The sequence below is a fragment of the Terrapene carolina genome, unplaced genomic scaffold (genome assembly GCF_002925995.2).
Source record: "Terrapene carolina triunguis isolate 2854851 unplaced genomic scaffold, T_m_triunguis-2.0 Scaffold397, whole genome shotgun sequence".
Taxonomy (NCBI): domain Eukaryota; kingdom Metazoa; phylum Chordata; order Testudines; family Emydidae; genus Terrapene; species Terrapene triunguis.
In genome coordinates this window covers 1,692,456-1,704,893 of record NW_020664748.1, presented here as the reverse complement: position 1 = coordinate 1,704,893, position 12,438 = coordinate 1,692,456, and the positions used below count along the sequence as shown (strand labels likewise).

The window sequence follows — 12,438 nt, the reverse complement described above, 5'->3', positions numbered from 1 at the left end:
GCTCGGCCCCAGGGAGTTCCGGCCCGGCTTGGCTCGGCCCGGCCCGGCCCGGCCCCAGGCAGTTCCGGCCGCTCAGGGAGCAGCTGGCAGGGTCATGTGACCGCGCAGTCATGTGACTGTCGGTCCACTCCAGTCCGCGCTTGCGAGAGGCCGCGGAGCCGCCGCTGCTGCCGGGCCCTGGCGCCGGCCCGTCCCGCGGGTGAGTGGCCGGAGGAGCCTGTCGGCGGGGGGCCGGAAGCCCGGACGCCTGGGTTCTCCCCGTGGGCTGCCCACAGACTCGCGCGTGGCCGTGGGGGACGGGCAGGGAGGCGGCGGCGGCTGGCCCGGGATCGGCCCGCGCCGCGCCCCGGTGAGCCGGTGCTGGTCCCATTTCTCAGCCCGGCACACTGAGGCTGGGGCTGTGAGACAGGTGCTGGGCACACGGCCGCTGGGTGCCCAGCCCAGGGGGGGCACCTGCCTCCCCCCATAGGTGCTGGAGCTAGGGGTCCGGGGGGGCTGCATGACAAACTGCTCCCCCTGCTGGTGAGGGGCCTGGAGCCTCTCCCACTGGGTCAGTAGTGGGACTCCTCCCCCGCCCCATATGGCTGGCAGGGAGGGGCCGAGAGAGTGGGAGCTTGTCCAGCCAGCCCCAGGGGAGGTGCGCGGCTCTGCCAGTCAGATTTATGTCAGGGCTTTTTCTGAGCCCTTCCTCTCATCCTTCCTGGTGCCCAGGGCGTTTTGTGGATGCCAACTGCCTGCCACCTGAATGAGGGGGTGGGGCCGGCAATGTTCTGGTTTTTTAGCCCAATCTCTGTTTCTCACCCAGGACCCTTGATGGCATTAGAAGGGCACATGGGCCCCATCCCTGCCCCAAGGACCTGTGGAGACAAGAGCAGGGACCTGCAGTCAATCAGGGCTAGGGCTGGAGCTTTGATCTAGGCTCTTTCCAATTCATCATTTTAAGCCTGATGGGAATGGGATGGACCCACAGGGGCCCCGCGAGCCCTGACCGAGGATCCCTTCCCTGGGATTTTTACTCACCCGGTGGCGCTCCGGGTCTTCGGCGGCACTTCGGCGGCGGGCCCTTCATTTGCTCCGGGTCTTTGGCGGCACTTCGGCGGTGGGTCCTTCAGTGCCACTGGAGACCCGGAGCAAGTGAAGGACCCGGCGCCGAACTGCCGCCGAAGACTCGGAGCGCCGCCCGGTGAGTACAAGCGTCACAGCGTGTGGCGTCTTTTTTTATGTCCGCTCCCCTGAAATTGCTTTGCCCCCGGCCCCCTGATTCCTCTGGGCAGCCTGGTTGTCCCACAGAGCTTTTCAGCTGGAGGCATCACCAAGCACTTTGCATATTCTCAACACAGTAAGTATTTACTACTGAAATGCACCCGGCTCCAGGATGGAATGCAGCAGTCCAGGAATGTACCAGGAAAAACTGCGCAACAAGTGTTACAGGAAGTGACTAATAATTCCGGCAGGGAAATTCTAGTTTGGCAAAGTATTGCCCAAATGGGAATTTGGCCAGGATACCAGGGTTAATACAGGACACTGTAAGAAGTCATGTGCCAGTAGATGTAGTTTGGTATGATTGGGCATTTGCTAATCCCTCATTAAGGCTGCCATCGTAATCAAGGTCAGGTGGAACTGAGCCATTGCAAAAGATGCATGTGTTACTGGCTAGGCAAGATGGATGGGGTCCTTATGCCAGCACCCAGCTCCTCTCTCGCCTTCCTCCCCCTGTCTCTCCCACCCATTGCTCTTTGCTCCGTGTCCTTGCAGGGTGAGTCCCATGTTGTCGTCTCCTGCCCAGGTGTGTGATGGTCCCAGGGCCTCCTGATTCTCTCTGGCTGGGGCTGGCACCAATGCACAGGTCAGTGTTGTGCGGGAATGGGATGGACCTGCTCTCTGCTCCCTTGCTCTGATCATTAATGAAGTTGGTAAATATAGGACCGGATTTCTGAGGTGCTCACTACAACCACTTAAACGCTGGGTCAGGTGAGCCTCAGGGGCAGGTGGGGTTCAGGGTGAGGGGAAGGAGCAGCTGGTATCCCAGGAGCAGGGGCTGCTGGGTAAGAAGGGACAAAGTCAGGGTGGCTGAAGGAGACTAGGGGAGTGGTTGGGAAGAGGCTGGGAAAGAGCATGGGGGTGGGACAAGACTTGGGGAAATGAGATCAGGTGTGGGAGGGACTGGAGCCAAGGCTCCCTTTAAAAGAGAGGCTGGGGCTGGCTGTGGAGGTGGAGGCCTTGCTGAGTCGGTGGAATTCGGCTGGGCAGAAGGGCAGGGAGGTGAGATCGGGACAGGAGTTACCAGAGCAGCTCAGCTCCCTGACACTCTCCGCCGCCAGGCTGCGCTGGGCAGGCGGCCTCCTCTCTTTGTGCTGCTCCAGGCGTCCCTGCGGTGCTGGGCTCGCCCGGCTGCTCCTGAGGCTGGAGCCGCTGAGGGCGCAGTGAGCGGGGAGCGAGTGGCCCCGACACTCACAGTCTCCATCCTGTTTTCAGGCCCATGTGCCCGGCGCTGCGCTCGCTGGGACTGGCTGTGGGGGTGGCGCTGGGCAGGAAAGGCACCATGTGGGCCGGGTGCGCCAGCATCATGGGCTGGTTCCTTTTCATCCAGACAGCGCCTGGGGTGGCAGGTAAGTGCTTTGATGTGTCGTGTCTGATCCGGGGGGAGGGTCCCTCCTGGGGGCAGCTCAGCCTCTGCGCTTCTCCTCGGGGTGGGGGGCATAGTGGGGTATTGGCTGGTGCAGGAGTCTTGGGGTTTGAGGGACCAAACGGGTGTGCTGAGAACCCTGCTGCTCCTGGGATGGGTGCCCAGGACCATGTGGGAGGGACCTCGCTCAGGGGCGTCCCCAGAGCTCAGAGGAACGGGATTGGCGGGGGGGAGAGGGGTATTCTCTCCAGGAGGGGTGGGGAAGCACCAAACTATACCCGGAGCCCAGTCTGTCTCCCTCTTTTTAGGTGGTCGTCCCTGCAGCCCCCAGTATTTTGGCCATGGCTTGATGGCGTGTGAGTGCAACGCCACCTATTGTGACACACTGGACCCCGTTGTTGTCCCGGCCCTGGGCACATACGCCAAGTATGAGAGCAGCAAGTCGGGCAAGCGGCTGGATCGCAGCGAGGGGAGGTTCCAGAGCGACTCCACGGCCCCAGGTATCGGCTTGGGCACTAGGGATGCCAAGGGCAGGGCTGGCCGCTGTCCCTGGCCCTTGCTGCCAGCTGCAGGGCTCTGAGCTGGGCCGCTCTCTGCCCCGCAGATCTGTTGCTGAAGCTGGACACGGCACAGCGGTACCAGAAAGTGAAGGGCTTTGGCGGCTCCGTCACAGACTCGGCTGCAATGAACATCCTGTCCCTGTCCAAGGAGACCCAACGCCACCTGCTCGCATCCTACTTCACGGAGGAAGGTGAGAGCTGGGGGCTGATTTGGGGCAGTGATGTATGGAATTGACCTCCTGGTGGAGGGCAGGCCCCGGCTCTGGGCTCATGGCTCTCAGGAGCTGCATGTCCCGTGTCCCGCAGCCTGAGGCCCCCTGTCCCCACGTGCAGTCACTGGGACCTGCTGCTTTGGCTCCCGTGACACTGGGTCCTGGGTCACCTCCTTCCTGTCCCACAGGGATCGAGTACAACCTGCTCCGCATCCCCATGGCCAGCTGTGACTTCTCCACCCACCCCTACAGCTATGACGACATCCCAGACGACTACCAGCTCCTCAACTTTGGCCTGAAGGATGAGGATACAAAGCTGAAAGTGAGCAGCACCGGAGGGGGAGGGGGCCCGGCCACAATGAGGGGGCCCAGCTATGGGTGAGGGGGCCCAGGCAGGAAGGGTGTGGGGGCCTAGCCGCGGGGGGCCAGCCACGGGGAGACCTGAGGCACAAGATGGAGCAGGGAGCGGCCAGTCCCAATTTGCTCAGGTTTTCTGCTCTCCAATCGAGCTCCCAGGCCCCATCTCATCTGGGGTATTTTCTGTGGCCATCATGGGCTGGGGCTGACACCCCCACCCCCCATGACACTCACCCCTCAGCCATTGCTCCGGGTCTCCGTCAGATGCTCCTTGGCTGCCTTGACAGCCCCGCAGGGCAGGCGTCTCCCAGCCCCTCCTGTGTGGCAAGTTGTGAGGGGAAAGTCCCGTCTATGCAGTTGGTGGGCATCACAGCAAAGGGGAGCTCCCCTGTCCTGCAGCCTTTCTAGGCTCCCTTCTGCGTCTGCAGCCCTGAGCTGCACGTGCTGCTCTCCTTAGAGGGAGCAGCCCCCAGGGGACCGGTGTGTCTAGGCACGTTCCTTCCTGAGACCCCTGCGGCATATGGTGAGCTGGTCCCGATGCTCCGTCCCTTCAGATCCCCATTCTCCAGCGAGCCATGGCCTTGTCCAAGAAGCCGCTGTCCCTGGTCGCCAGTCCCTGGTCATCGCCGGTCTGGATGAAAACCAACGGGGAGATGAAGGGGAAGGGAAGTCTGAAGGGGAAGCCGGGGGACAAGTATCACAAGACCTGGGCCAACTACTTCGTCAGGTAGAGGGCAGCCCGGGGTGGGGGCTCCCCTGGGGAGAGGAGCCGGCAGGATGGGGCGGGTCTCGGTGGGTACAGCTGGCCCTGGGGCTGTGCGAGGGAAGGGCTGTTGGGTGTTGGGGACGGGGCATCGGAGGAGTTGGTGTGAGCTCCCTGAGCCGGCAGAATGACAGACTGAGTGAGATCTGTACAGTCCATGCGAGTGGGGTGCAGGGGGACTGGACTCTGCACCTCAGGAGGGGCGCTGGGGGGCGGGGCTGGGACTGCTAATGTTTCTCATCCCCGGCCCCCAGGTTCCTGAACGAATACTCCAAGCACAACCTGACGTTCTGGGCGGTGACGGCGCAGAATGAGCCCACGGCTGGGCTGATCAACAACTACCCCTTCCAATGCCTGGGCTTCACTGCCGAGCACCAGCGGGACTTCATCGCCCAGGACCTGGGCCCGGCGCTGGCCAACAGCTCGCACAAGGGCATCCGGCTCATCATGCTGGACGACAACAGAGTGCTGCTTCCGCACTGGGCCAAAGTGGTGAGTCTGCACACCGGGGCCCGCTGCTCCTTCGCCTGTTCTGCTGGGGCTGTGCATGAGCTCTGCTCTGCGGGGAGATACCGGGTGTTGGGATTGGCCTGTGGGCCGAGCATACTCAACCGGCACGTGCCTGGCGTGTGCCCTGCTGGGCAGGAGGAGCGGTTCCCGCCAGGCTGAGCAGGGCTGGCCGCTGTCAGGATGTACAGGGAGACCCCAGTCCTGCTAAAGCCGCTCCAGTTACCCCTGGATGACGATGGGGCTGCTGGGGGCAGAGAGCAGCACACTCCAGCCCCCAGGGACAGCAAGGTAGCTGCTGGGGCAGCCGGGTTCCATCTAGCCGCCTCTGATTTCCTAGCCGTTTCGGTCTGGCTGTAAGCATGGGCGCGGCATGGAGGCTGTGCTGGCCGCTGGCTTGGCGATCTGCTCCCAGGAGAGCTACCAGCCCTCGTTCACGTTGTTTATCACAGCAGTGCCTGGAGGCTGGGCCCTGCTTCGCAGTCTGGAGGAGACTCCAGACAGGAGGTGGCTGTGCCTTAGGCAGGCAGGAGGTGACGCTGGTGGCGACCGGCAGTGGCTGCAGCAAAGCAGCTCCTGGCCCCGGGGGAGGTTTGATGGAGAGTAACGAGCCCAGCATGGGGCTCCCCCCAGCCCCCACGGGCTGCCCAGCTTGGGACTCCCAAGCACACATCTGGTGCGCTCAGCCGATCTGCGTGGGTGTGATGGGGTCTGGGGCAGCCAGGACCCAGCAACCCAGGGCGCTGAGCTCCCAGCTCTCCGATGGCTCCTTTCCTTCGTGGGGTCCGTTTGCTCTCCCCTCGGGCTGCAGGGTCTTCTCAATGCTGGGGGTGCTTGGCCCTATCTGCCTGTTCTCTGCTTCGAGGACACAGCCTCTGGCTTTCCCAGGGACCTGGCTGGGAACCAAGTGCCTGATGCCCAGCCTGGATGAAGCTGGGGTAAAGTTGGCTGGCCAGGGAGCAGCAGGGGCTCCTGCCCTGGCTGGTCTGGGATTCTTGGGCCCCGAGTGATCTCGGCTTCCTGGGAAGCAGCAGTGGCTTGTCCTGCATTTTGTTTTCCACCCAGGAAACAGAGCAGAATGCCGAGAGACAGTCTTGCCAGCGCCCCGCGCTGCCCTGGCCTCTGGACTTGTTCCCAGCTGCAGAGCCGTGAACGGCTCGTGTGTCCTGGCTGGCGTAGGGCTGGATCGACTGGAACCTGATCTCTAGGCACCTGCGCTGTCACTCAGGGCAGCAGAGTGCCCGAACCTGTGCTGTGGGGGAGAGCCCATCTGGCGTGGTGTCACTGGGCCCTTCTTTCTGCTGCTGTCTCGGAGGGTGTGGGGCTGGAAGGCCCTCGAAGGCCCGGGCCAGTAAGTGACTGCTCCTCCTCCCTCCTTCCTTCCCAGGTGCTGGGTGACCCAAACGCTGCTCGCTACGTCCATGGCATCGGCGTCCACTGGTACCTGGATTTCATCGCTCCCATAGCGGACACCCTGTTACCGACCCATGACCTCTTCCCTGATTACTTCATCTTGGCCACAGAGGCCTGCACTGGGTCCCACTTCTGGGAGAGGGATGTTATCCTGGGCTGCTGGGATCGGGGGAACCAGTACAGCTACAGCATCCTGACGGTAAGGCCCGCTCGGGTCCCCCACGCAGGCTGTCTCGGGAGCATCTCCCGCCCTGTCCCCTGCCTCCAGCTGAGCATCTCTGCCATCCCCTCACAGAACCTGAACAACTTCGTCACCGGCTGGATCGACTGGAACCTGGCCCTGGACCTGGAGGGGGGGCCCAACTGGGTCCAGAACTTGGTGGACAGCCCGGTCATCGTGGACAGGAAAAAGGATCTCTTCTACAAGCAGCCCATGTTCTACCACATGGGACATTTCAGGTGAGCTGGGGCATTCCTGGTCAGGGCTGCAGAGACTGTGCCCACAGCCGGCTCAGTACACCTGTGCTGGTGAGTTCACTCCCAGGGTCAAAAGAGTCACAGGTGTGTTAAACGCTTTTCCAGTCCAGCCCAGAAAATGAGATACCAAGAGGTCCGGGTTTTCTCCCAGGGACCTCGGTTCACTCGATTTCTTGGCCAACACCCAAACCCTTTGTTCTAAAGTTGAAAGTTTGTTGATTAAACACAAGGAAGAACAAGAAGTTAAAAGAAGCATTTATATGGAAACTGAAATTGGGTGATTATGCGAAACAAACTTAATTAAAACCTTGAAAGTTTTTCTCCTTTGGGAGGCAAAATCTTAGTGTTTTATTTTTAGAACAACTTTCTTTGAGGGAAAGGAAAGGGTTAATGCTGATCTGCAAAGGGTATTCACTTCTCCTGTTTCCAACAGACAGACACGCACAAGGTGGAGGGAGAGAGGGTAGAAGGGGGTGGGGAACATGGCTTTTGCTGATGTCTTGGAACGCTGGATGGCTGGTCCGTCTCGAATGGATGCTTTGGCTGGCATGTTGACCACGGCACCTGTTTTCTTGGACCCTGGCCTACATTCTGGGCAGGGACATTATTGGGTTGGGTCTTTTCTCCTTGGGCAGGGCTGGGCCCCTCTCATCCAGCTGTGCTGATGCAGCACATTGATTTCAGGATTGGCTGAAAAGCTGAGAGGCCGACATAGGATAGTGGGGCAGAAAGTAACAACAGGAGCCGATGTGCCTCTGTGGTGGTGGGAATTGAGGGTCCCCACGGAGCTGAGGACTCACAGGTAAAAAACAAAGGGCCTTTAACAAGAGCGAGGCCTTCAGTCTGGTCTGCTCCTTTGGCCTCGGGCTCAAGGGAAGATGAGATGAGCAGCCTGCTGGGCGACTGGAAGCTGAGGTTCCCCCCCCCCGCCCCCCCGTTTCTTTTTAAGAACCCCCAATGGCCTGGCCTGGTTTATTCCCGTATTATTTTGCCCACCAATTAGGCCTAACATTTCACACCAATTTTGATTTATTAATTTTCGGCTCCACATTTCCTGTTCTTTAACCTGCGTCATTTTAACACGGCTCTTGGATGATGCTAATAGGCCCTTTGTGTTTGGGCTCGTTTACTTTGGGTTTTGTGCACCCATTGATTCAATTTAATTATTGAAAACAACGTGACCTATTTTCTGGTTCACGCCCAAGCCGGCAGGGTTCTAGGTTACTCTGACACCTTGGGAAGTTGTGCAGCCTTTTTACACTGGAGCTCACAACTGGGGTAAATTTTAGGTCAGTAATTACAGCAGTGCCCAGTGAGCCAAGCTCTGCTCCCTCCCACCCCAGGCTGCAGCCTCTGTGTTTGTTGGCCCAGCCTTGTCTCCGGGGGCCGTCGCTTTCCTTCCCCAGTGCTCACCGCTCCCTCTTGTCTGTGCAGCAAGTTCGTCCCCGAGGGCTCCCAGCGTGTCGGGCTGGTTGTCTCCAAGAAGAGCTGCAAGTACAGCATGGAGTACGCAGCCTTCCTGCGCCCGGATGGCGCCGCCGTGCTCGTGGTCCTGAACAGGTGTGTGGCTGGGCCTGGAGTGTGGGAGCCTCATCCAGACCGGGAGCGGGGCAGGGGCTTAGGGAGTCGGTGCTGGGATGGGAGTTGGGAGCCCAGAGCTGGCTTTTGGGGCAGGCAGGAGAAAGAGACTTGGAGATAACCAGGCTACTCACTGAGCACTGCAAGAACAGCGCTGGTGGGGGCAGAGGAGGGACAATCCGCTGGCCTGAGCATCAGCCGGTGCCCCCAGACTGGCAGGAGGCACGTACCCTGCTCCCATGAGCTCACCGTACAGTCAAGGGGACTGGGGAACCCTGGAAGCAGCTGGCTGTGGGGCGGGGAGGAGGCACTGAACACATGGTGGGTGAGAGCTCTGTTGGTCACATTCACTGATTCTCATCCGGAGAGGGACCTGGGAGCAGGGGGAGATTAGTTGTGGTCCCTTCACTTTGCTCTGCAGCCCGCATGGCACTGCTCTCTTCAGCTGGAGGGGAGGTGCAGCCCCCCGCCAATTCATTGCCGGGCAGTCAGTGGCGGAGCTGGCTCTGCTGGGCAGCCATGCAGTCTGACTGACTCTGCCCTCCCCATCCCCCCCCCCCAGGTACTCCACAGACGTGCCGTTCAGGATCTCCGACCCAGGCATTGGCTTCATTGAGGCTGTGGCTCCAGCTGACTCCATCCAGACCTACCTGTGGAGACAGCAGTGAGAAGGCTCGGGGGGCCTGGGGCAGAGGAAGGTGGGGGGCGGGGGGAGGACTTGCCATTCCAGGCAGCACAGACAGGGCTGGGTGGGGCCCTCAGGGAGACAGGGAGGCCAGCGCTCACCTAGATCTGCCCCTTGCAAAGCACAGCACCTGGGCAGGGGCAGAGCTGAGCCAAGCCCCAAGCCTGCAGCATGTCTAGGGCCAGCTGGGCTCTACTGGACCCGGGCACAGAGGGAGCAGGGCTCCCTTTGCCCCACAGGAGTGGAGAACCACGCTCGCTGCTGCTCTGCCAAACAGCAGCCGTCTCTGGCTCCCTCTGGGCCCCCACCCCCGGCCCGGTCTCCAGCAAAGCCTAGCACATGGGCATGTCTAGCGGAGAGCTGGGCACCTGTCTGGAGCTTTACATCAACCGGGAGTTAAAACCCCACCACCTCTCCCCTCCCATGCGCTGTGCCCCAGGCTGTCCCACCCCAGTGACACTTCCTTGGGTGCCTCCGGGGCAGGACCCGGCTTGAACCAAGGAGACTGGAACAGCTGAGTCCGGGGGGGAAAGAGTCTCCTTTATAAACCCCTGCTGGAGGCTCAGTCCGCAGGGTGGTAAGCGAGGCCCCCAGGACGGTGGCTTCATGCGGAGATCCAATGGGCAGTCGTTGCGCAGCCGCCAGGAGCCGTCACCCCTGGGCTGAGCGCTGCTCACCGTAGTCTGCCCCAGGGAGGTCCGTCTTTGGCTCCCAACCTCCCGCTGGCTTGCTGGGCTGCCTGTTCTGCTGCCGTCTGTCGGCATCTCTGGCCTTCCCCCTTCGGGCTGCAAGAGATGGAATCGCAGGGAGCTCCTTGAGGTTGGCCCCCACCCCAGACAGTGGCTGATAACTGGAACAGGGGGTCACAGACCAGGGCCCAGTCTCGTTCAGCCTCTGGACTCTGCATTCCTTATCTCTGTGACAGAATCGGCCTCCAATGGGGCATGCTGGATGCTGTTTTCCCCCCCCACAGGCTCTCCCCGCCTGGGAGCCCTTGGACCAGGGACTTTGCCTGGCAGAGTGGGAGGTGGGCAAGGGGTGCAGCGGCCCAGGGAACATGCTGCTCTGACCGCACCTGCCCCAGGGCTGGCAGGCCTGAGGGAGAGGACATAGGGAATGGGTGAGAGAGCTTCTTTACCTTTTCTGCAAATAGCAGAGCAAGGGCTCAGCAGGTGAAATTGAAAGGAAATAAATGTTCAAAGTACATAAAAAGAAATAATTTTAACAGGGTGCATAATTTACCTGTGGCACTCACTGCCACAAGATTTCACTGAGGCCAAGAGCTGATAGGATTCCAAAAAAGCATTGGCCATTTATATGGCTACTGATTAACACCCATAGTTACATTTTGAGAGGATAAAACCAAAGCTTGTACAAAATCTAAACCCTCTTGCTTCCGAGTGTGACCCAGGGACTCACTGCTCTAGGAGGGACGAGGAGACCTGTGGCCCCGAGACTGAAGCGGAGTCATTTTGCACGTAAAGCAGGTGTTTCACCACTGGTTTATGTATGAGGAACACAGCACACTTTCCTCCATGTTCCATCTCTTACTTTTTGAGCACAGAATGAAATTTCTGAACATTTCCAAGTAATTTGGTTACTTATTTTGAATAAAAATTAATTTAAAATGGTTTAAGAAGTTTAGCACCTGGTGTCAGACTGTTCTGTGTGTCCTGAATGATCTTATTAATGGGATAACAGAGATGCTTCAAACTGCCCACTTCAGACTCACTGAAAACGGGTGCATTGGCTACAGTTGAAGACTTTTTTTTTTTTTTTTTTTTGAGGATTAATGGTAATTTTTTGGCAGTGGTCTTCGTAACTGCAAGTTTCTTCAGCAGGGACTGACAACTAATCAACTTCTGCCGAGAGTTCCGCACATTACGGTTGACTGCCATCTCCTGTTGGCTCAGTGGCAGCGAAGCTGAAAGTGCCCTCAGCAAAGATGCCATCTTTCAAAATGACCCATGGTAACGATGCCAACCTGCCCCTAGGGATGCTGGTGGGGCTTGACAGCAGAGAGACTGTCAGTCCTAAAGAAACAAATGGCTTTGAAAAGCTCCTTGTTTCACCTGATCTGCTCACCGGGGGCGGGGGGGGAAGAACAGGGGGAAGCTTCAGGGTGGATGTGGGCTTGCATGCACACAGAGGAGTGTGAGGGGAAACGGGTGTGAGCAAGGGACTGGGGGGAAAGTGGCCTGTGCGCTCTGGCTACTTTGCACTGCTCCAGAGTGGGGCGCACAGCCAAAGTGCTGTGAAGCTGCCCCTATAAATTAAACGTTGAAGGTTGACGCTCCCCAGCATCACCTCATTTGCAGTATCACTAGTAATGTTTGCTTTGGGTTTCTCATTTAGTTCCCATGTTAAGTTTGTAGTAATAATAGAAAGCAGAGAAACCCCCAGCTGCAATCTGTTGAAATGGCGTTAAGTCATGTTCCTTAAGGCTTGGGAATGCAGGATTTAAGGTTTGCAAACATCTCCAACGCCAGCCTTCAGCAACAGGATGAAACAAAGGGAGAAAATCTAATGTCTGTAAATCTGTTTAATTTAAGCGGGAACTGCAAGCGTTGTTACGCAGGGATCAGTGTCTGGCTCTTGCATGATGCCGCTACAGGGCGGGGCCGTACGTTTGTTTGGGTGCCGTAAGCTGGGCATTTCCAGCTCCTAATAACCATGTCTGGATTGTGTTTGTGTTTAACCTTCACTTGGCCTTTCCTGGGTTGGTGACGCTTGTGTCCCCTGTAACGGTTTTACCCTTAAGACACTGTGACGCACTCAACCTCACCTCCACATTCAGCTGGGACTCCTGGAATGTATGTTCTGGGGGATTTTACCCCATCCTCTGACATGGTCCGAGACCGGCTGTAAGACTGGACCATGTGTCTGGCTAGGTCTGCGGGAGGGTTTCTAGGGAATGATCTGCCCAAAGGGCTGGAAGGCGCAGGAGTCTCATCTTCTTGCCCTGCTCCCTGCCCAGTGCTTGGGGCCTCCCCTGCACCTGGAGTGGGTGAAAAGCCAAAGATTTGCAAGCGCTGCCGGGGGGATTTGAAGGTTACATTGGAGCAAATGTTGAAAAATCCTCCCTGGATTCCCCTTCATGTGTGACGAAGTGGGAATGTTCTTAATGTGGTCTTTGAATGCTGAGTGGGGAGTGTTGGCCTGGGAAGGTGGCAGGGGAGTTTGGCTGGGACTGTCTGCATTGGGGGATGGGAGACTGGCCTTGAGGGAAGATACCTGAGCATGTAACATGAGAACCCAGG

At 58.9% G+C, this 12,438-nt stretch overlaps 1 protein-coding gene across 4 annotated transcripts; it reads left to right on the top strand.

Annotated features, from left to right (window-relative positions):
• Positions 1-117: 117 nt before the first annotated feature.
• On the top strand, positions 118-10,822 carry LOC112120779 (lysosomal acid glucosylceramidase-like). 4 transcript variants are annotated; one of them, XR_002909226.2, is made up of 12 exons: positions 118-199; positions 1,756-1,846; positions 2,476-2,609; positions 2,935-3,126; positions 3,231-3,377; positions 3,587-3,720; positions 4,310-4,482; positions 4,773-5,010; positions 6,413-6,637; positions 6,734-6,897; positions 7,600-7,717; positions 8,350-8,435. XR_002909226.2 is itself a non-coding variant. In XM_024219923.3 (12 exons), the coding sequence occupies exons 2-12, from the start codon at positions 1,794-1,796 to the stop codon at positions 9,159-9,161; spliced, it is 1,692 nt and encodes a 563-aa protein (XP_024075691.2). In that variant the 5' UTR covers positions 118-199; positions 1,756-1,793; the 3' UTR covers positions 9,162-10,822. The 4 variants fall into 4 exon arrangements, 3 of the variants coding, with proteins under 3 accessions (XP_024075691.2, XP_024075693.2, XP_024075692.2); XM_024219923.3 differs by lacking the exon at positions 7,600-7,717 and adding an exon at positions 9,056-10,822 and having other exon boundaries at positions 8,350-8,475; XM_024219925.3 differs by lacking the exons at positions 118-199; positions 7,600-7,717 and adding exons at positions 1,162-1,183; positions 9,056-10,822 and having other exon boundaries at positions 8,350-8,475.
• The last annotated feature ends 1,616 nt before the right edge of the window (positions 10,823-12,438 follow it).